The 20,448-nt window shown below is 58.6% G+C and overlaps 3 protein-coding genes across 7 annotated transcripts in view; 1 reads left to right on the top strand and 2 right to left on the bottom strand.

The window, feature by feature from the left end:
• Window positions 1–268: 268 nt before the first annotated feature.
• On the bottom strand, window positions 269–3,992 carry NIPSNAP1 (nipsnap homolog 1). The gene is made up of 10 exons (XM_069031030.1): window positions 3,730–3,992; window positions 2,221–2,348; window positions 2,047–2,092; window positions 1,677–1,771; window positions 1,500–1,570; window positions 1,268–1,408; window positions 1,101–1,132; window positions 896–990; window positions 727–810; window positions 269–619 (listed from the first exon to the last, which is right to left on the bottom strand). Exons 1-10 carry the CDS (start codon window positions 3,990–3,992, stop codon window positions 555–557), a joined length of 1,020 nt encoding a protein of 339 aa, XP_068887131.1. The 3' UTR covers window positions 269–554.
• A 53-nt stretch (window positions 3,993–4,045) lies between these two features.
• On the bottom strand, window positions 4,046–6,874 carry LOC138119462 (pleckstrin homology domain-containing family A member 4-like). Its single transcript, XM_069031353.1, has 8 exons — window positions 6,815–6,874; window positions 6,425–6,529; window positions 5,921–5,993; window positions 5,235–5,341; window positions 5,028–5,131; window positions 4,623–4,779; window positions 4,299–4,398; window positions 4,046–4,125 (listed from the first exon to the last, which is right to left on the bottom strand). The coding sequence occupies exons 1-8, from the start codon at window positions 6,872–6,874 to the stop codon at window positions 4,046–4,048; spliced, it is 786 nt and encodes a 261-aa protein (XP_068887454.1).
• Window positions 6,875–8,613: 1,739 nt separating this feature from the next.
• The window catches only part of NF2 (NF2, moesin-ezrin-radixin like (MERLIN) tumor suppressor), a 47,358-nt gene continuing 35,523 nt past the window's right edge, over window positions 8,614–20,448 (top strand). For 4 of the 5 annotated variants that reach the window (XM_069030591.1, XM_069030593.1, XM_069030590.1 and 1 more), the window contains exons 1-2: window positions 8,614–8,777; window positions 19,914–20,039. In XM_069030591.1, the coding sequence (XP_068886692.1) occupies window positions 8,664–8,777; window positions 19,914–20,039 (240 nt within the window). In that variant the 5' untranslated portion in view covers window positions 8,614–8,663. Of the gene's footprint in view, window positions 8,778–14,018; window positions 14,146–19,913; window positions 20,040–20,448 lie in introns of those variants that run through there. The other variant, XM_069030594.1, reaches the window with a different exon arrangement.

Genomic DNA, 20,448 nt, shown 5'->3' with positions numbered 1-20,448 from the left:
GGGTATCCATGGGTTTGTCAAGGGGTTCCCAGCGCCGCTGGAGGAATCCATGGGCAGAGGATGTGGTCCCCAGCAGCACGGGGGGTACACTGGGGTTTTGGGGGGTACCTCAGTGTATCACAGCACCCATGGTGGGGGGCCTTTGGTGCAGGAAACACCCATGACATGGGGCAGGGGGTGTGACCAGCCTGGGGGGGTCACACCGAGCACCCCCAGTACCGCCCTCCCCACCCTGAGAGGGGCCCAGGCTTTGGCATATTAAATATTTAATTGGCAGCAAAGGCACCCGCTGGGCTCATCAGGAGCAATTAAGCCCCCCCCCCACCTCTGCAGCCTGCCCAGCCCCCCTGGCAGCACCATCCTGGGCACCCACCACAGGATGGGGGGCTCCCACCTTCCCCTCCCCGCTCTCATCCCCCCCAAGGCACCCCAAAACGGGCTGGGGGGGAGAGCTGGGGGGGAGCAGAACCCCCCCAGGCCTTTCCCAGCAGGGCCAGGGCACAGGCAGGGAGCCCCTGGGGGTGCAGGGACACAGCCCTGGCACGGCCCCCCAATCACTGCAGGGGGGAGATCTTCAGGGGAATCATGATCCGTGATTCCATGGTCCGGATCAGCGGGACTGGGGAAGGAAAGGAGAGAGAGAGGTGAGGGCAGGAGGTCCCCACGGTGGGATGGGGTACCCAGCACAGGCAGGGGGTCCCCAAAGCGGGTGGGGGTCCCGCTCACCAGTGTAATAAACATTCTCATCCCAGCCCCTCTTCCTCCAGGCCGCGTTCCTCGTCTCCTCCCGGGACTGCAGATCCCTGTAGGCTGTGGGGAGAGGACGGGGCTGGCACCCTGAGCCCCCCAGCCCAGCCTCCAGGCCGGGGGTCCCCCGGGGGTGACACCCCCTTACCCCAGAGGTGATGCACCACGTAGAGCTCCCCGATCTGGGAGAAGAACCCCCCGACTGCCTCCTGGTTCTCCTGGCGGTATTTAATGGCCCGAGCCCTGCACAAAGCAGGGGACACATGGAGGGGCTGCCCCAGGGGTTCCCCCTTCTCCAGAGGGAGCTTTCCCCACCTTGGATCCCTTCCCATGCTGGGAAACCAGTGGCTTACCAGTTGTTGCCCCATTCGATCATGGTCCCTGGCTGGAAACAGGGAAGGAAAACCAATCAGAACCCCCTTGCTTGGGGTTTCTTCACCCAGGGAGGAGGAATTTGGGGGGCTGCCCCATAAAACCTGGGGTATATCAGCCTGAAGACCCCTCCCTGAGGCACCCCCACCTTCAGCTTGTAGGTCCTCAGCTCGTAGATGTTCGGTCCCTGCCGGGGCTGGGGCTCGTTCCAGAAGCTGAATTCCAGGAGCAGCTGGTTCCTGCGGGACAGCAGCATCCGGCTCCTCTCCTTGCAGAAGTCCAGGTACTCCTGGGGACAGCCCCAGCCGGGGGTTTCGGGGTGGGGGCGACGCGGGCCGGGGCTGTCGGGCACAGGGGTCTCGCCCCCACCCCGGTGGTACCTTGTTCTGCCGGAGCTTGCTCATGCAGTCCATGAGCGCCGGGTACCCGCCCGAGAAGCGCCACAGGTGCACTGCAAAGAGGGTTTTGGGGGTGGGGAAGGGGAGCAGCACCCCAAAATCCCACCAACATCTCTGCCTTCGGAAGTGGAGGCAACGGGATCCGCCACCTGCCCTCACCTGCCTGGTCCTGCTCGCCATACCACGTGTTCCAGTTGCCCACCAGGTCACAGGGGTAGTCGGGGTCCGAGTGGAGCTTGGGCAGCACCTCCTCTCTGTGGGGGCACAGAGGGGGGCAGTGGGGTGGGGGAGCAGCACCCCAAAACCCTCCCAGTGCCCCTCTTCGCCCTCCCAGGGTTTGCCCAAACAGGATCTGGAGCAGCTTTGGGGCTGCATCCATTTCACAGCGAGGGAACCTGAGGCACGGCACAGGGACACGGATCCACCCAGGAGCCCCGGGAGCCCTGCACGAGCCCTCCCACCCCTCTCACTCCAGAGCAGCACCCCAACATCCCGCTGGGATGCTGGGAAGCCCCCTCAGTGTGCTCACGTCAGCTTGTTGTAGGCTTCCAGGCACTCCGGCTTCACGTTGTGAACTGCAGGGACAGGAAAGGGGCTGGGAAGCGGGGAAGGAGGGGGAAGGATCCGGGAATGGGGGTCCCAATGGGTGAGGAGGGGCAGCAGAGCAGGGTGCTCCTGCCTTCCTCCCGGCAGGAGCACTCACACTGGATCTTGTAGAGGTTGCTGGTCTCCTTCTTGGAGAGGAGGTTGGAATGCGCGTCCTTGCGCGGATCCACCTTGTGCACGAAGAGGGAGCGGAACCAGCTGCCCTCGGCATCCCTGGAGTACCCCCTGTGGGACAGCAGGGCAGGGGAGACACCGGGAATGACCGGGAATGACCGGGAATGACCGGCTGGACAGCAAAACGGGATCCAGAGGCCTCACTGCCAGTCCTGCGGGCAGCTGCCTCCGTTGTCCAGCTTCCGGGGGGCCCCAGGACTTCACCGGCTTCTGCTCAGTTCATACTGGGAGCCCTGTCCCAGTTCTGGGGTGGGTCTGTCCCTAGTGCCAGTCTGTCCCCCTGAATCCAGATGGATCCCAGAATCCAGAGGGATTTTGGCCATGCTGCCCCAACAGAGCAAGGGCGCTGCTGTGGGGGTGTGGGACACGGGGGGCAGCCCCATGGGAGCCCCCTCAGCCCCAAGGGCCACTCCAGTGGCAGTGAGCCCTCCATGGGCAAGGGGACATGGGGCAATGGGGGCATCCATAGGATCCCCTTTACCCAGGGGCTGCTCCAGTGGTGGTGACCCCTCCGTGGGCAAGGGGACAAGGGGACATGGGGCGGTGGGAGCAGCCCCCCAGCCTGTCCCCCGGGGTTCCCCATCAGCCCTAGGGTGGCTCCGGTGCCCCGGCGAAGGTCGGGTCCTCCCCAGGGTAGTGGCGGGGGGGGGAACGGGGCCCCTCGGCCCCGGGTCCGAGCGGCGGCCGGACCTTTGTCCCCAGTGAGGCAACGACCGTGGGGCCACTGCGGGGGCCGCCCGCGGGGTCCGGGAGGGCCGCGGGGTCCGGGGAGGGTTCAGGGGGCTCAAGGACGGGGGGTGCGGGGTCCCCGCCCGGGGGGATGCGGGGAGCGGGGGGAGATGCAGGGTCCGGAGGGGGGTGAGGGGTCCAGGAGGGGATCAGGGTAGCGGGGTGTGGGTGTCCCGACCCGGGGGGATGCAGGGTCCGGAGTCCGGGAAGGATGCAGGGTCCAGGGCGAGGATCAGGGGAGCGGGGTGCGGGGGTCCCCTCCCGAGGCGCTGCGGGAAGCGGCGGGGATGCGGGGGCAAGGATGGGGATCAGGGGTCTCAGAGGCGCGGATACGAGTGTCCCGGGCCGGGGGGATGCGGGATCCGGATGGGATGCGGAGTCCGGGGGGAATGCGGGGTCCGGGTGGGGGGGGATCGGAGGGCTCAGGGGAGCGGGGTGCGGGAGGATGCGAAAAGCGGGGGAGAGCTGGGCCTCAAGGCCTCAGAGGCGGGGTCTCCACCCGGGGGGGATGCGGATAGCGGGAGGGATGCGGGGTCCTGGGGAGATGGAGATAGGGCGGGAGCATGCGGGGCGTCCCCGCCGGGGGAGATGCGGGGAGCGGGGTGGACGCAGAGTCCGGGGTAGGATGAGGGTTCCGGGGATGCCGCGGGGGCTCTCAGGGCGGGGGGCCCAGGGGTCCCCGCCCGGGGGGGCCCCCACTCACCGCGCGCCCCGCGGGGCCGCGCCCGCGCCCCCGCCCCGCAGCCGCCGCAGCGCCGCGCTCCCGCCGCGCGCTCCCGCCGCCATCTTCCGCACCGGGGCGGGGCCGCGCGCGGCGCGTGCCCACCGGGCCCCGCCCCCCCGGCCCCGCCCCGCCCCCTCAGAAGCTGGCCTGCAGCAGCGTGATCCTGATTGGCCGCCCGGCCACACCTTCGCGCGCCCAGCCACGCCCCCCCGCCCCCGCCCGCCGCCGCCGCGACGCGTCATTGGATGCCGGCGCGGGGGCGGTGCCCGCGGGTCCGGCGGCGCTCGGCAGCCAATCAGAAGAGGCAGGTGGAGAAGCCGGTGGCTGATTGGTCCCGATGTCTCGCTCCGGCGCTGCTCCGGGGGGGCGGGGCTTCTGCGGTTTCCGCCCTGGGGAGGCGGGGCCAGAACGGGCGTGGTCGATGGGGCGTGGTCGATGGGGCGTGGTCGAGGGCGTGGCCGGGGGGCGTGGCCGGGGGGCGTGGCCGGGGGGCGTGGCCGGGGGGCGTGGCCGGGGGGCGTGGCCGAGGGGGCGTGGCCGGGTCTCACCTGCGGGCGCGGGCTCGGGGGGTCCCCGCGGCCCCCCCCACGTGTCCCCGGTCCTGGGGGGACACCCCCGCGTCGGGGGCTCCTCCTGGGCTTGGGGCACCTGAGGAAGGGCACAGGGAGCGCTGCTCCGGCGTCCCCAGAGCCGCTCCTGCCCCAGAGCCCCCTCTCTGCCCACAGCCCCCTCCTCTGCCCCATAGCCCCCCCATTTTGCCCTATAACCCCCTCCCACCCCACAGATCTGCGCCACAATCACGCCAGTACTTGCCTCCCCTCTATTCCCCCCCCCCCAGTAAAATCCCAGTGCCCCCCATTCCCAGATCTCACCTCGCCGGGGGGCAGTGGAGGCACTGGGGGGCAGCGAGGAGGGGGCACGGCTGGGCCCCCCAGCCCCTGACCCGGGGAGTGTGTGGGCAATGGGGGCGAGGCGGGACCCGTGCTCCGGACTTCCCGGGCTGTCTGCAGGGAGAGGGAGCGGGGGGAGCTGGGAAGGGGGGAGAAAACAGAGGTTAAAGGGTTAACTGCCCCCAAGTGACCCCCACCCCAGATTCCTCAAACCCTCTCTGACCCTCACAAAGCCTCCAACCTCCTCCTGCAGCCTGGGATCCCCCAAATTCCTCAGTACCCCGGCCCCCTGTGCCCCCCGCCGTGGACCCAGGCCCCCCGTGCCCCGCTCACCCGGGCAGGGCCGGTGATCCCGGCTCCCCCGGTGCCCCCCCGTGCCCCGCTCACCCCGGCAGGGCCGATGCCCCCCGGCGCAGGGCGCAGACCCAGGCGTGCAGCTCCTCGGGGGTCTCAGCCCCCAGGCAGTAGGTTCGCATCCCGGGATGCTCAGCCTGGGAATGGGGGATCCTTGGTAGACGGGGCTCAGGTATGCAGGTCCCATGCTCCCCACCCAGGGCACCCCCGGATCCGGGCACCCAAGGGGCCGGGGCTGACCGTGAAGAGGAATTGGGGGGCTCGGGGGGCGCGGGGGGCGGGGGCCAGGACGCGGATCTCGTAGCCGGGCAGGGGGAGGCCGCCCCGCACTTGCTGCTCGCTGCTGTCTGGGGGACAGAGGAGGGGTCACAGTGGGGGCACCAGAACCCCCCTCTGCACCCCGATCTCTCCAGTACCATCAGGGAGAGGCCGGGGAGCTGCTCTGAGTCCCACCGGGTGCCCCCAAGCCTCCCGGAGCCCCCCAGAACTTAGAACCCCACCAAGGATCTCTTCAAGCCCCCAGGGACCTCCCGTGGCCCAGGGACCCCCGATTCTGGCGGGATCCCTGATCCAGCCAGAGACCCCCCAATCCCCCGGAATTCCCAAAGCTCCAGAGACCCCAATTCCCGGGGGATCCCTGACTCCCCCAGACACCCCCAAATACCCCAGCGATCCTAGATCCCACTGGAATCCCTGACCTCCCTAGGGACCTCCAACACCCCAGGGACCCCCAATCCCCCAGGATTCCTGGTCCTCCAAGGACCGCCCAACATCCCAGGAACCCTGAGCCCCTCGGGAATCCCCAATGAGTCAGGGACACCCCGGGGATCGCTGACCCCCCAGGGGCCCCAGGTCACCCAAGACCCCCCTCACCCCCAGGTCCCCACGCCCTCCGGGTGTCGCCAGAGCCCCCCGGCCCCCCTCACCCCGGTAGTAGTAGAGGCAGAGATCCACCAGTACAAACCAGCGGCGCTTCCAGAGCCGCAGCCCCGAGCTGTCCTGAGAGGCGCGGAGGGGGAAGGGGGACAGGGGCTGAGCCCCCGCAGCCCATCACCCCCCCCGGGACCCTCAATCCCTTCTGATTCCCCCGGGACTCCCTGCCATGCCAGACCCCCAAACCCCATAACCCCCCCAGCACCCTCTTCCATCTGAGACCCCATAACCGCCCCACACTGCCCAGTCCGACCAAATGTCTCTGATATCCCCAAACCCCGCAAACCCCATAACCTTCCCTCACCACCCCAGATCCCCTCAAGCCCCATATCCACTCCCAGGACCCCCTGACACTCTAAACCCCTCCAACCCTGTACACCCTCCAGCTCCTCCCCACCATCCCAGGTACCCCCAAATCCCACAAGCCCCCCAGAACTCCCCACCTCAAACCCCATACACCCCTGAATTCCCAGCCCTCCCCACGCCCCCCGCCTCACCTGCTTGTGCAGCCAGCCCTGCATGGCCGGAGGGGTGCGGGGGTCTCTCCGCAGCGCCTGCTCCCCCTTTCCAAAGGCGTGGACCCTCGGCACGGGCCGGCAGGGCTGGGCAGGGGGGGTCACCCATGGCAGGAGGCCAAGGAAGGCCCATTCAGCGCCCCCCTACCCCAATTTATCTTTGTACCCCACCATGACCCCCCAGCTGCCCGGGGCTCCCCCCTTGTGCCCCATAAGTCCCTATGGAGCCTTGGGCTCCCCAAATCCCCCAGTGCTCCACATGCCCCCCTCGAGTTCCCGTGGATGCCCAGGGCTCCCCAAGAACCCCTCCCAACCCCTACAACCCCCCCAAACCCAGTTTCCCCCCTCATGTCCCCCAGCCCTTTCGCCCACCTGGCTGCGGGGGCCGGCGGGGGCGGGGTCCCGGCGGGCGGGGTCGTCGCTTTCTGCCATGGGGAGTCCTGCGGGGGGGTCCCCGTCAATGTTCCCATTGTGCCCGCGGGGACAGAGGCCCCGTTCTTCCCGCTGCGGAGGCGGGGGCCGCTCCTGGATGCCCGGGTCCCCCCCGGGGGTGTCGGAGGAGCTTCTCGGCTCCCGCTGGTCCCTTCCCCCTCCTACTCCTGCCCGGTTCGGGTCGGCCTCGTTCCCCCGTGCTGGTCCCAGTTCCCGTCCCAGTAACCCCGAACTGGTTCCAGTTCCCGTCCCGTTACTCCATGCTGATCCCAGTTCCCGTCTCGTTATCCCCGTGAAGGTCCAGTTTCCGTCCCAGTATCCCTGAACCCCTCCGTCCCAATTCCCACGCCGTAATCCCCGTGCTGGTCCCAGTTCCCGTCCCAGTATCCCTAAACTGGTCCCAGCTCCCGTCCTAGTAACCCTGAACTGATCCCAGTCCCGTCCCGTTATCCCCGTGCTGGATTCAGCTTCCGTCCCACTAACTCTGAGCGGGTCCCCGTTTCTGTCCCGTTCCCAGCCCGTTATCCCACACCGGTGGGGGTCTCAGTCCCTCCCCTTGCCCTGGTGACGAGTCCCAGTCACTGTCCCATCATCCCAGCGCCGGTCCCGGTTCCATTACCGCAGCTGGTTCTGCTCCCAGCCCCGTCCCGTGTCCCGGTATTGGTGCCAGTCCCGTCCCGTTGCCCCGCGCTGGTCCCAGCCGCAGTTCCAGTCCCGGTCCTGCCCCGTGTCCCCGCCCGCGCCGGGCGCTGGTCCCAGGCTCTGCCCCCACCCACGAGCCCGGACACCCGGGTCCCCCCGGGACCGCGTGGGCCCCCTCGCCCTGGCAACCACCGAGGGGCAGCCCCCCGCGTCCCGCGTCACCCAGGGAACCCCGGTGTGCGGGGACACCCTCGGCGCCGGGGACACCCGTGACACGGGGTCACTCCGCGGCCGCGGGGACAACGGAGGCAGCGGAGACACCTCAAGGACCTCACGGACCCACAAACCCCGCTCATCTCAGGGATCCCTGACACCCCAAGGACCCCTTACACCCCACGGACTCTGGACACCTCCGGACAACCTCCGGACACCCCCAGACTCCTGACACCCCCACGGACCACTGACATCCACGGACTCCGGGCACCCCAGGAATCCTTGGCACCCTACGGACCTTGGATATCCCAGGACCCCTGACACTCCTCGGACTCCTGACACTTCATGGGCTCCAGACACCCCGGGGACCCCGGGCTCCCCACAGACCCTGGACACTCCACTGACCCCGCGGATCCAGAACACCCCACTGACCCTCCAGAGACCCCGGACTCGCCACAGACCGCCCAGAGACGCCGGACATCCCTGGATCCCGGACACTCCGCGGAGCCCTGAAACCTCACGGGCCCCGCACACGCCAGGGTCCCGTGCCACCCTCCCGTGTCCCCGTGTCCCCGTGTCCCCGTGTCCCCGTGTCCCCGTGTCCCCGTGTCCCCCCCGCCGGGTCCCGGTGCCCGCCCCCTCCCACGCCCGCGCCTGCAGCGCGCTCCGCCCGCCACCAGGGGGCGACATCGCCACGTCCCATCGCTTCCTCACACCTCCCTTCTGGCCCCGCCCCGCCCCGCCCCTTTCATTGAGCGGCGTCCGTTCTACCCAATCACAGCTGCTTCTGCTCCCGCCTCTCCAGCGTTGCCCTTTCTATTGGCTACACGGCGCGGCGGGGGCGGGCGCACGGCGCGGCGGGGCCAATAGCGTGGCGGGGGGGCGGAGCCAGGCCGCCATGGCGCCGCCGCCGCGCTGACCGCGCCGCGCCGCCATGGCCGGGGCCATCGCGTCCCGCATGAGCTTCAGCTCCCTCAAGCGCAAGCAGCCCAAGACCTTCACCGTGCGCATCGCCACCATGGACGCCGAGATGGAGTTCAGCTGCGAGGTGACGGCCCGCGCGGGCGCGGGGCACGGGGGTCCCGCTGAGGGGGGACGGGCCCCCCCACACACCCCCACACCCCCTGAGGCGGCCCGGGTCCCCCCTCCCAGTCCCTCCTGACCCTCCGCCGGTTCCCGGGGCCTGCCCTGGGCCAGCAGCGGCCCCGCCTTGTTTTGGTTATAAATCAGCGTTATCCTGATGTGATCCGGCGTGATTTTGGTTATAATTGGACATTATTCTGGTTATAATTCGTCTTTACTTCGGTTGTAGTTCACCTTTTCTTTGGTTATAATTCGGCTTTATTTTGGTCGTAACTTAGCTTTATTTTGGTTGTAATTCAATATTATTGTGGGTGTAATTCACTTGTATCCTGGTTATAGTTTGGCTTTATTTTGGTTATAATTCATCCTTATTATGTGTGCAATTCAGCATTGTTTTGGTCATAAATTGTTTTTTTTTTTTCTTTTCTGGGTCTAATTTGGCTTTATCCTGGGTGTAATTTGGCATTCTGCTTGTAATTCAGCTTATATTTTGGTTATAATTCAGCTCTATTCTGGCAATAATTCATCTTTACTCCAGCTGTAATTTAGCTTTATTTGGGTTATAATTTGGCTTCGTTCTGGTTATAATTTGGCATTATTCTGGTTAGAATTCAGCCTGTACTTTGACTATAATTCAGAGTTACTCTGGCTATAATTCATCTTGCTCCTGCTTATAATTCAGCTTTATTCTCATTACAATCCAGCTTCATTTGGGCTCTAATCCAGTCCTACCCTGCCATCCCAGCCCAAGCCACCGCTACCCAGTGGCTGTCACAGGGCTCGAGGAATCTCAGTGTCAAGGCTTGAATCCACAGGAATCCAACTCCCAAGTGCTCTGCAAACACCCGAGGACAGAATTTTGGCATTTTCCTGAGTTCTTAGCTCACCATGATGCTGAGGGATGCTCCAGGGGGTTGGGTCTGGCTTTTCTCTGCTAATTTCCCTTTTTTGGGCCCTTGGAACTTGTAAAACATTCTCCCAGGGTGTTGCTGCCAAACTGCTCTGCTTTTCCTGCTTTTTCAGCTGATCCAGAGGGATTGGCCACACAGACATTGAAACCATCTCTCCCCACTTCAACCTCTTCATTTAATAGTTTATATTTCATTAGCCTGACCCAAACCCTGACGGAATCCCAGCGCCCATCAGCCAAGGGGTGTTTGTCATCACCAATTTCCTTGCTCTGGAAATCTCTTGTCAGCCCTGAAGAACTTCCTGCTTTTCCTAGGGATTCAGGATTTGCTCTGGTAGCCGGGTGAGCTTCCCACTTCCAGTAGAGCACGAGTGTCCTGGCTCTGTTTTTCCTGCTTTCCCGAGGCTGCAGCAATAACTGGGGATGGAAAGTAAATAATTACTCATTTCAGTGGTGTGGCCGCGTGTCATTTCCCATTGGGATCGGGGGCTTTGTGCAGTGGTGAGGCAGCGCTCCTGTGGGATTTGACTGTGGAACTTGAGCATCTCCAGTTGACTTTTCTGGGGGAGGTTCCTGCCAAAAGAACTTGTTGCTGCAGGGAGCTCAGGAGCTGCTGCGAGTGTGGCCCTGCCGAGGGCTCCTGGGCCGTGTTGGGGCTGGTGCTGGAAGGAGGCAGAGGGAATTCAGGCCTCATCCTTCAGCACGGAGTATTGGAGCAGGAGGGAGGGAAGTGGTTGGATGCAGGTGGGTGATGTTTCACACCTTGCAGGTGAGGAGTGAGTTTTCATTGAATCATGGAATGGGTCAGGTGGGAAGGGACCTTAAAGCTCATCTTGTTCTGTCCCCTGCCATGGGCAGGGACACCTTCCACTGTCCCAGGCTGCTCCAAGCCCCAATGTCCAGCCTGGCCTTGGACACTGCCAGGGATCCAGGGGCAGCCACAGCTGCTCTGGGCACCCTGTGCCAGGGCCTGCCCACCCTCCCAGGGAACAATTCCTTCCCAATATCCCATCCAGCCCTGCCCTCTGGCACTGGGAAGCCATTCCCTGTGTCCTGTCCTTCCAGCCCTTGTCCCAAGTCTCTCTCCAGCTCTCCTGGAACCCCTTCAGGCCCTGGAAGGGGCTCTGAGCTCTCCCTGGAACCTTCTCCTCTCTAGGTGAGCACCCCCAGCTCTCCCAGCCTGGCTCCAGAGCAGAGGGAGCCCTTGGAGCAGCTCCGTGGCCTCCTGGGCTTGCTCCAAGCCCAGGGCAGCCCAGCTTGAGGTGTGACTTTTATCCAGGCTCTATCTGAGCAGTCCAGCTCCCTGGCTGGATCTCTGTCCCTGTTTTTGTGTTGTCCTTGGGAGGCTCTGGGGAAAGCTCCTTGTTTTGCTGACTCTGCAGAAACATCCACTGGATGGATCAGATGGATCAGACACACCTCGAGTCTCTGGGATCAGGAAGGCGGCCCAGGGGAGGGCTTGGCTTGCTCCACACCCACAGTGAGACCTGGAGCCAGGAGTGGAGTTTGCACACTCCTGAAAGTCAGTGGGGTAGGAGAGTTGATTTTTGGGAAAGACTCTGCTCCTCCCTGGAGGAATCAGGCCCCTATCCCAAGCTTTGCCGGGAGAAGAGTGAGCAGCACTGTTGAGCCAAGTATCTGTGTGCCTTGAGGTGTCTTTGAGCAGGATGGAGAGCTGCTGACACCAGCAGGAGGTTGGGAGAGGGAAATCTGCCTCACAAACACTTGAGAGGATCAGTGGAAGGACGTGCAGTGGGAATCCTTCAGTTTGGGGGCTCTAGAGATGTGGTTTTGTGGCCTGTGAGTGGCACCTGCTGCTGACAGGGACAGAGAGCTGCTGATCTGTTGGATGTCTGGAGTTGATCTTCCATGATCCCTGGGGATTCCTTCCAGCTCAGGACATTCCATGATTCTGTGACCCAGCTGACTCACCTTCTTTCTCAGTGTTAATTTTTCAGTCTGCTCCCTAGAAATCCCCAGCTGTGCATTTTAAGGGATTAAACCTGCTTTGCATCTGTTTATTCTGCAGTTGATGGCTCTAAATTGAGCCTAAATCTAAAATAATTCCTAGAAATGAAATCTTAGTCTTTCTAACACGTTGATGGAGATTAATAATCACGGTTGGGGTTTCACTTTAAAGACTTAAAATTTGTTTGGGGAAATCTTGGAGGCACAAAGTGAGTGTCTTCCTTTTGTTACTTCCATCACAGAGGTTTGAGCTGTACCTAATTAATTGATAACATCTGGAGGAAGGGTAGACATTTGCATAGCTCTTCAATCCCTGTGCTAAAGCAACCCCAGCTGCCTCACCTTCCTGAGAACCTCAGCCATGTGGAAGCCTCTTTCTTGTGAGGGTGGGCAGGCCCTGGCACAGAGTGCCCAGAGAAGCTGTGGCTGCCCCTGGATCCCTGGCAGTGTCCAAGGCCAAGCTGGACATTAGGGCTTGGAGCAACCTGGGACAGTGGAAGGTGTCCCTGCCCATGGCAGGGGTGGAACAAGATGGAGTTTAAGGTTCCTTCCCACCCAAACCATTCCCTGATCCATTCAATAATGAAAACCCCAGGGTATTTTTGAGTCCACATCCAAAGCACTGTTTATCCTGTCCCTCGGGTGGGATGGCAAAGGTGTGGTGCAGCTGGTGCCAGGTTGGTCTCACCCTGTCCCATGTGCAGTTTTTCCCCTCTAAGGACCAAGTTCCCTGGCTGATGGGAGAACCCACCCATCTTTCCTTTGGCCTTGTGGGTGTCTTTGCCAATTTCTTCCTCTTGCAGTTCTCAGTCCTGTTATCGTCTCTCCATCTCAGAGCCACGGCCTGTTTTCCAAAGGATGTGGTTTTTCTTTATCCTTTTCTGTTGTGTTTGTGATCTTGGGCTTGAATCCTGCAGGGATGGTCACTCCATCAAGGTGCAGCTCGCTGCCCAGCTGCTTCCCAGCCTTAATCCTTTGGCGTCTTAAAAATGAATTGGGAAAGCTTTAGAGCCAGCCTGGAGAAACAGCTTAAGTGTTCAAGCAGCGAGAAGAGGCAGGTTTGTGCTGATGTATTTGCTGGTCTAAACATGCATTCCATTATTGCTTCAATGCTTAAGCTGTTCCTCTCTGTCCAGAGGATAATCCTGGTTGGAAGGGATCTTTATTTTAGCCCAGTGCCCCACTCGGTGCAGAGCCAGTTGGATGAGGTTGGATGTAAAGCCCTTGTAAGTAGAAGAGTCTTGATTTCGGGCACGTGCGGCCGAGTGCTGTCCCTTTGTCACCAGACACAGGGAGTTGTGTAGCTGAGCTGCAAAGCTCATCCTCTGGAACAGGAACAACTGAGGATTTGGTGGTGGAAATCTGGGTGGAAATGAGTTTTTGAGGAAGAGCTGGTGCAGTAAATCCGAGCTGAGTTTTGAGCTCTGTCCAGTCACTGCACCAAAATAAAAAAGCAGGAGGAGGAAATCAGGGAGCGGAGTGCCCTCAGCTTCTTTCTGCATTGCAGGATACTTGGAAGGGCATTTATAAAAATCCATACATTCCCAGTTTCAGGCAGCAGCTCGTGGTGCTGGTAAGGGCAGTGACCTCTTGATGCTGCAAAGCTTCTGTGAGCGGGCACAGACTTGACAGGAAGAGACCAGTCTGTGTGCAGGAGCAGCTGTTTTAAAAAGCTGAGAGAAATAATCCCCCTCAGCTACAACATGATCCTCAATAAATTGTTGGGATACCAGCTGTCAAGTCAGTGTTTGGTTCCTCCATGTGCCCGTGTGTCCTGATCCTGTGCCAGCACTCAGGAGCACGTGCTGCTCTCTTTAAATCTGAGACACAGCAGGTAAGGGCTGTTTCCTCACTCATGTCTTGGAGGGGTTTATGCCCCAACACCTCAGAATTTCTGGTTCACACCAGTGATGTTTGGGAGTTAATGTTTTGGAGGTGTCTTGCTTGATGCAGTTCATTCCCTTAATCTGTGCTCGTAACTTATGGATGTGGATCCTCTTTGGCTTTGCTGCCTCATCCTGCACCTGAAAAATTCTCTGCATCCTCTGTTCCCCTCACAGCCTCTTCTAAGCCAGTTGGAAACTTCTGTTACTTCTCTCCAAAGACTATTCAAAACTGCTGTCAATCCCCAGACTCTGTTAATTAATCCAGAGATGTGTTGATGCTGAGGGGAAGGAGGGAGGGCATTTGGGACAGTAAATCTTTCTCTTTTGGTGTGTAGACTCCACTTTTGATGCTCTTTAATACCTCCTTTTTTTTTTTTTCTTTGTACAGGCAGTGTCTTTCGAGTAGGTGGTTTTTGAAATTAAAGGTACTTGAACAGGGAAGCAGTCCTGGGAATAATCTCCTTACTTGGAGCACTGGTAGGGAATCGCACAGCCCTTGTAATGGGAAGAGAGGCATTTAACCTGGCTTCACTCCGAGGTGAACTGCTGGCTGCCCCTCTCCTGCCTGGGTGAGCTGTCTGTGTTCGGAGCTCAGCAGTGGGTAAGGGTTCATCAGAGCAGGTCAGGCTGGTGCTGAAACACCCCGTGTCCATCAGCAATCAGCTCCTGCATGGAGGAAGGGCTTGGGGCTGTCGCTTCCCTGGGCAGGGAGCAGTGTTGGACTGCAGGTGTGTAAGTGCAGCACACAGACAGCTCTGGCTGATGTTACAGCTCTCTGCATCCTTCACAGAGCTCCCTGCAGGATCAAAATCCTCCTTTCATCCTCTTGGAGCTTCTTGCTCTGCACTGAGCTGCTGTGTGACCCCGTAACTCTTCACCTCTGTGGGCCCAACTTACAGGGCGAGGTGAGGCTTTGGAACATGGAACCATGGAATGGTTTGGATTGGAAGGGGCCTTAAAGATCATCCAGTTCCATCTTCTGCCATAGGCAGGGACACCTTCAACTATCCCAGGTTGCTGCAAGCCCCATCCAGCCTGGCCTTGGACACTTCCAGGGATCCAGGGGCAGCCACAGCCTCAATCTGTGCTTACAGGGAACAATTCCTTCCCAGTATCCCATCCAGCCCTGCCCTCTGGCAGTGGGAAGCCATTCCCTCTTGTCCTGTCCCTCCATCCCTTGTCTCAAGTCCCTCTCCAGCTTAGGAAGGCACCTGAGGTCTCTGTGGACTAGGTGAACCCCCTCAGCTCTCCCAGCCTGGCTCCAGAGCAGAGGGAGCCCTTGGAGCATCTCCGTGGCCTCCTCTGGACTGGCTCCAGCAGCTCCAGGTCCTTGCTGTGCTGGGCCCCTGGAGCTGGAGGCAGCTCTGCAGGTGGGGTCTCACCTGAGGGGGGCAGAGGGCACGTTGTCACCAGTTGTTGTCCCCTGCCTCTCCCTGGCTCTGTCTGGTCACAGCTGCCTGTTCTCCGTGTTCCCGCTCCGTCTCTGTCTCGGGCAGACACCACGGAACGTGCTTGGCTGCACCATCTGCATCCTCACGCCTGGGCGCGTTTTTGGCCTCCTCGGTGGTTAACAGAAATAGGTTTTAATTAAAAGCTCATTATCAAGTTGTCGTGTAGCATTAGTAAATAAAAATAACTTTTACAGCCCTGCCTTGTGACTCAGTAAGTGGCAATTGAAAATATTTGACATCACTTTATTTAAAAAAAAAAAAAATGGACGAATATTACATTTTTGATTCCCTGTTTGCTCCAAATGGGCTTTAAATCTAAATAAATGGTTGTCTGTGGCACTCTGGTTATCATTCAGGTCCAGAAGGAGAAATAAGCGTGGTCTGCAGTCTCAAAATCATCTCCATTTCAGTTGTAGACTGTTGTGGGCATCTCCTGTGGGACGGGGTTTTGGAATAGCTACAGCCTGTATCCATTTCCTCATTCCCGGGTGGTTGGTGGAGGGATGCTCTGCTCAGGCCCAGCTCTCTCCTTTCTGCCATCGCCACCCCTGTTTCAGTGAAGAGGTGTCGTGTTCTCTCGTTAAAATTCGATTCTAAACAGGAATAACTTCACTCTGTGGAAGCTGAGCACTTTTTCCTGGGGCTCGGTCCCCTTTTCCCAGCAATCCTTTGGCTGTCGTGTCACAGCAGGGGCTCTTGCCTCTCTTCTCATCCCTAGCACAGAGCTAACACCTAATAAAATTATCTGCAAAGCATAAAGCCGTTTTCTGTGTTATTTGCAGGTAAATTGGTGCAGTGAAATACTCTGTAAATGTGAGTCATTTCTGCAAGGTCGAGTGTTAACCTCATCCCGCGGGTGAGGTGTGCAGGGACCGCTGCCACGGGCTTCCCTGGGAGGCAGCTAAGCTTTGGTGTCCTCTGCTCACTTGTTTGTGCCATTATTGCCCAGCCTGATCCCTGGAAGAGCTGAAGCTCTGGGGGTTTGTGTTTGTGATGAGGAGAAGGTGAGATCTTCATCTGCTCCCCCTGAGCAGAGCCAGGTTCTGTCCCCTGGAGTTTGGGCAGCTCCCTGTTGTCCCAGGAGAGCCTCTTGTGTGAGGAACCTAAATATGAAATTAAACCCATCCCTCTTGCTTCCCCTTTACCACATTTGACATTGTTGGAAGGAAAGCATCAGCCTGACAATGTTTTGGGAATCTCTTTTCTGTGTAGACCCCTTGCTCAACCCTCTCCATGCAGGATGGTTGCACCCCCTTGTCCCTTGCTGCCCATTTTATAGAATCATGGAATATCCTGAGTTGGAAGGGACCTGCAAGGATCATCGAGTCCCGCTTCTAGCCCTACCCAGACACCCCATCAGCCCCACCCTGGGCATCCCTGGCAGCGCTGGCCAAACGCTCCTGGAGCTCTGGCAGCCTCGGGGCCGTGCCCATTCCCTGGGGAGCCTGGGCAGTGCCCAGCAGCCTCTGGGGGAAGAACCTTTCCCTGCTCTCCAGCCTAAACCTCTTGACAGCTCCATTCCCTAGCTTGCCCTCCCTCCTTGTCACCCCCTGATGAGGGGACCAGACAACCCTTCTGCTCATTTTTGGAGCTACTTTATCGACTTGGGAGCTGAGGAGCAGTTGTGAAACTTGACAGAGAGGTTATGCTCCGAAATAAATCGCGCAGTTGGCTGCAAGTTGGAAATGACTCCCAGTGCGGGTTAATAAATAATGCAAACCCTGTTAATAGATGCCAAATGCGCCATCTCTGCCGGAGAAAAAGATGATGCCAATAATCGGGACTGGAAATACTCTGTTGTAGCCATTGGCTGCAGAGCTTTAAGTGTTTAGTGCTGTTAATTTAAAATGCTTTGCTGATAGATTGTAACAGCTCTGTGTTTAGTAAAGAACACAAGCAGCTCGGTGGAGTAACAGCCTGTTCATAAAGCACCTCATTCCCGTGTCCCTTTGGCGACTCCTGAATCCCTGCAGCCCCCCGTGCTGTGATCCTGCTAATGGGAAAGGAGCTGCAAATGTCAGAGGTGATGTCTGCAGCACAGGGAGGATGCTGGAGTGACGCATCCCGCTCCGTCCTGACGGTCACATTGAGGTTATCATGATGTAGCTTTTTGCTGGGAGATGGAGCTTTGGTACAGCATTGTGCCAGCCACCCCAGCGTACGGCTGAGAAGGTTTTTTTCTGCTCTGGGCTTTTTAGTTTTGCTTGCAGGAGCTCAGAATGGCTTGTAAAATCATCTTTGTGCTTCAGGTGTCACTTGAGTGCCGTGCAGGGAACAGCATGACAGGCACAGGATGGATGGGAATGGCCAGCCTGTCCTGGCTGTCCACCAGGCTCCCTGGACAGCAGCTCACTCCATTCCCTCATGCCCTTGTGGGGCTTTTTTTTTAGTAGTTTACAACCACAAAATGTGGCAGTTAATGATACAAAGCCTGTAAAGTATGGGTGAGGAGGGCTGAGGTCCTGGATCTCTGTAAAGCAGTTGGAGTTCAGCTGTCAAAAGATGCCACTTGAATGCAGATTGTTATTGTAAGTACCGAGGTGTGGAGGGAAATCATGTCTGTTGGAATAAAGGTGGCTGCTGATCATCGATATATTTAATGAAGGTAATTCAGCGCAGTTGGGGAGGATCTGTGCTCTGTTACGGCTGGAGTCTTGAGCATTGTGCAGGAATGTTAAATGTCTATTCCTGCCTCCACAGAAACGTGTGGTGACAAAGCGCTGGTGTAAAATGCAGCAGCAGAAGCCTCACTTAAAATACAGCCCCTTAAAGGGGAACTTGTAAAAAAAGAGGGAGAGTTTTTAGTGCGGGTAGATAATGATAGGAGAAGGGGGAATTGTTTTAAACTAAAAGGGGAGAGATTTAGATTAGGTGTAAGGAAGAAATCCAGCTGTGAGACCCTGGCATGAGATCCCCAGAGAAGCTGTGGCTGCCCCTGGATCCCTGGAAGTGTCCAAGGCCAGGTGGATGGGGCTTGGTGGAAGGTGTCCCTGCCACTGGCAGGGGTGGAACTGAATGATCTTTAAGGTCCCTTCCCACCCAAACCATTCCAAATTCCCATAACCAGGTTAAAAATGCAGAAGTGGAAAACACACAAAGCTCCTGCTTTAATCCTCACTGCCGCTCTTCCAAACATCTGGTGGTTTGTGTTTTGAGAGGAAACCTTTGGGTCCTGTCAGCTCTTGGGCATAGTTTGGGTACCTGAGGTGGTTTGGTGAGGGGTCACAGGCAGTGGAAATTCCAGGTTAAATGCACTGATCCCATGGGATGTGGAGCGATATCCCAGGAGGTGGCACTGCGTGAGCAGCAGGCAGGAGCCTGTCCTGGGAAGGTTTGGTGCAGGCACTGCTGTGCTGAGACTGAAATACGGTCTTAGAGAAGGAAAAACAGCCCATAATGCTTTATACAAAGCAGTTTAGTGAAGAAATAGCCTTTTGCTGGCAGCCTGCTTTTATGTGCCTGCAAAAATGGTACCAAATAGCTCTTTTAATGGGCTTCACTCTGTTTTGTCTGAGCCCTCGAATTAACCTCCCACTTAAAATCATAGTCAGGAAAAGATCTTCTGCAGTCTGAGCCATCCTGTGCCGAGCTGGAGCCCATCCCGGGGGCTGGAGGGTAGTGAAATGTGTGAAATTAGGGGGGTTATAATTACAGCACTGCCAAACTTGCTCCTCCTGGCGTTTTGACCCCAAAGTGTTGACAGCGCCCGATCCGAATCGCGGCGAGCAGTCTGGAGGTGGTGTTTTTCGGGAGGGTGGCATCAGCTTTGTCCTATTCCGGGACTGTCAGCGTGTGTGTCTGTGCTCTCTGGGATGGGGGAGAGCAGTGACAGAGTCATTACTGAAAGGCAGAGCTTGGCGATGAGCTGGGCCTGGCTGCGCCCACAAGGCGGCAGTGGGTGACAGCGGGAGCGGCCCCGGCATTAATATTGATGTGTCCAGGTGGCTCCGGGATTGAGTTGTAGTGACAAGAGAGTGCTCGAGATCTGTTTGCCCAAGGGCTTTGGAGTAATGGCCGTATGTCTCGGTCCAGCAATTGTTTTCAGCCTGCAGATGGAAGACCAAAGTGGCTTTGGCATATTAGATTCATGTGGTTTATGTCCCTCTTCACCTCTCTGCCTCCCAACATCTCCTGCTTTTATGAGCAAACTTCAGGAGCATCATGGATGCAGCTGCAGGATTGCTCGAAGGACACGGTCCTTGAGCAGGACCCATTTTCTCTGCTCCTGAGCTGCTTTTGTCACCAACATTTTCAGCAGAAAATGCAGTTTGACTCTATCAAAATGTGCTCCCAGAGAACCGCTGACTTCAGTGGTAATGCTGGGGATTTTTGAGCTCTCTTTCCCTTCTATCCGTGCAGGGTCAGAGGCTCTGGATGCACACGCTCCGTGCGTGGATTGTGGCACTGCTGACTTTGTGGCTGCTCTCTCTGAGCCCCTGGTGTTGATGGTGGTGCTTGTGCAGAGCTTCTTGGGCCTTTAGGGAGACACGTTAAAGCCACCAAGGGGCAGCTCAAAGGGATTTTATTCTCTGCTGGCAACAGGCAGGAACCTAAACACATCAGGAACCTAAACGTGAGCTCAACAAGAGCCTAAATGAACCCTTAGGTTCCCAGGGCAAGAAACCAGAGCTTTGCAGTGTCATTTTTTGGAAAAGGGGGGAAATCACATCTCCGTTTCCTACTGAGGGAGGAGCTGGTGATCTGCAGATGAGATCAGATGGAAGGAGGTAACGTGTGCCTCCTTGGGATGTTTTTGTGTCTGTACCAGATGCCTGCGCAGGGGGGTTAAAGTTGACCTTGTGAGGTGAAAAGAGTGCATTTGGTTGAACAGAGAGAAGTTCTGAAATCCATCTTTACAACTCTGCTTCCTGTTTGCTCTCTGGCAGGTGAAGTGGAAAGGGAAGGACCTGTTTGATCTGGTGTGCAGGACACTGGGACTCCGGGAGACCTGGTTCTTTGGGCTCCAGTACACGATCAAGGACACGGTGGCTTGGCTCAAAATGGACAAGAAGGTTGGAACCAAAGTTCACAAAATCCCAGAATGGTTTGGGTTGAATGGGACCCTAAAGCTCATCTCATTCCAACTCCTTGCCGTGGACAGGGATATTTCTCTTGCAAGGTTTTGTGGGATGACAAAGGAGAATGTCCTTTCTGAATGCCCGAGGTTGTGTGGGGGGTGAACTGGGATAGATGTACTTAAATCCCATCCCCATGGCATCTGGGGGTGTCAGACCAGAAAAAGCTGGCAGAGACGCCCCATCCCAGCATCTGTGCACACCGAATCCCCTGGAGATATTTTGGGAGACAGCCATGCTGGGGTGCTGCACTTTGGGGTGACTGCAAAGCAAATGAAACCTAAAACTCTCTCTTTTGTGCCCCTGAACACAAAACCATCCGCAGAAAAGTGGAGTTGCCTCTTGT

This window comes from Aphelocoma coerulescens, chromosome 15 (assembly GCF_041296385.1).
Source record: "Aphelocoma coerulescens isolate FSJ_1873_10779 chromosome 15, UR_Acoe_1.0, whole genome shotgun sequence".
Classification (NCBI taxonomy): domain Eukaryota; kingdom Metazoa; phylum Chordata; class Aves; order Passeriformes; family Corvidae; genus Aphelocoma; species Aphelocoma coerulescens.
Note: the sequence above shows the minus strand (reverse complement) of the source record. Positions and strands in the feature narration are given on the sequence as shown.

Bases quoted from the DNA above. Each gene is read 5' to 3' on its own strand.
- NIPSNAP1 (XM_069031030.1), bottom strand. From the start codon at position 3,992: ATGACGCGTCGCGGCGGCGGCGGGCGGGGGCGGGGGGGCGTGGCTGGG. The intron at 1,571-1,676 runs GTGAGGGCAGGT...CCCTCTTTGCAG, and splicing joins TGGCGAGCAGGACCAGGCAG to TGCACCTGTGGCGCTTCTCG. The intron at 811-895 runs GTAAGGGGGTGT...CTCTCCCCACAG, and splicing joins CGTGGTGCATCACCTCTGGG to CCTACAGGGATCTGCAGTCC.
- LOC138119462 (XM_069031353.1), bottom strand. From the start codon at position 6,874: ATGGCAGAAAGCGACGACCCCGCCCGCCGGGACCCCGCCCCCGCCGGC. The intron at 5,342-5,920 runs GTGAGGGGGGCC...TCTGTCCCCCAG, and splicing joins CTGCCTCTACTACTACCGGG to ACAGCAGCGAGCAGCAAGTG. The intron at 4,126-4,298 runs GTGAGACCCGGC...CGGAAACCGCAG, and splicing joins CCCCGAGCCCGCGCCCGCAG to AAGCCCCGCCCCCCCGGAGC.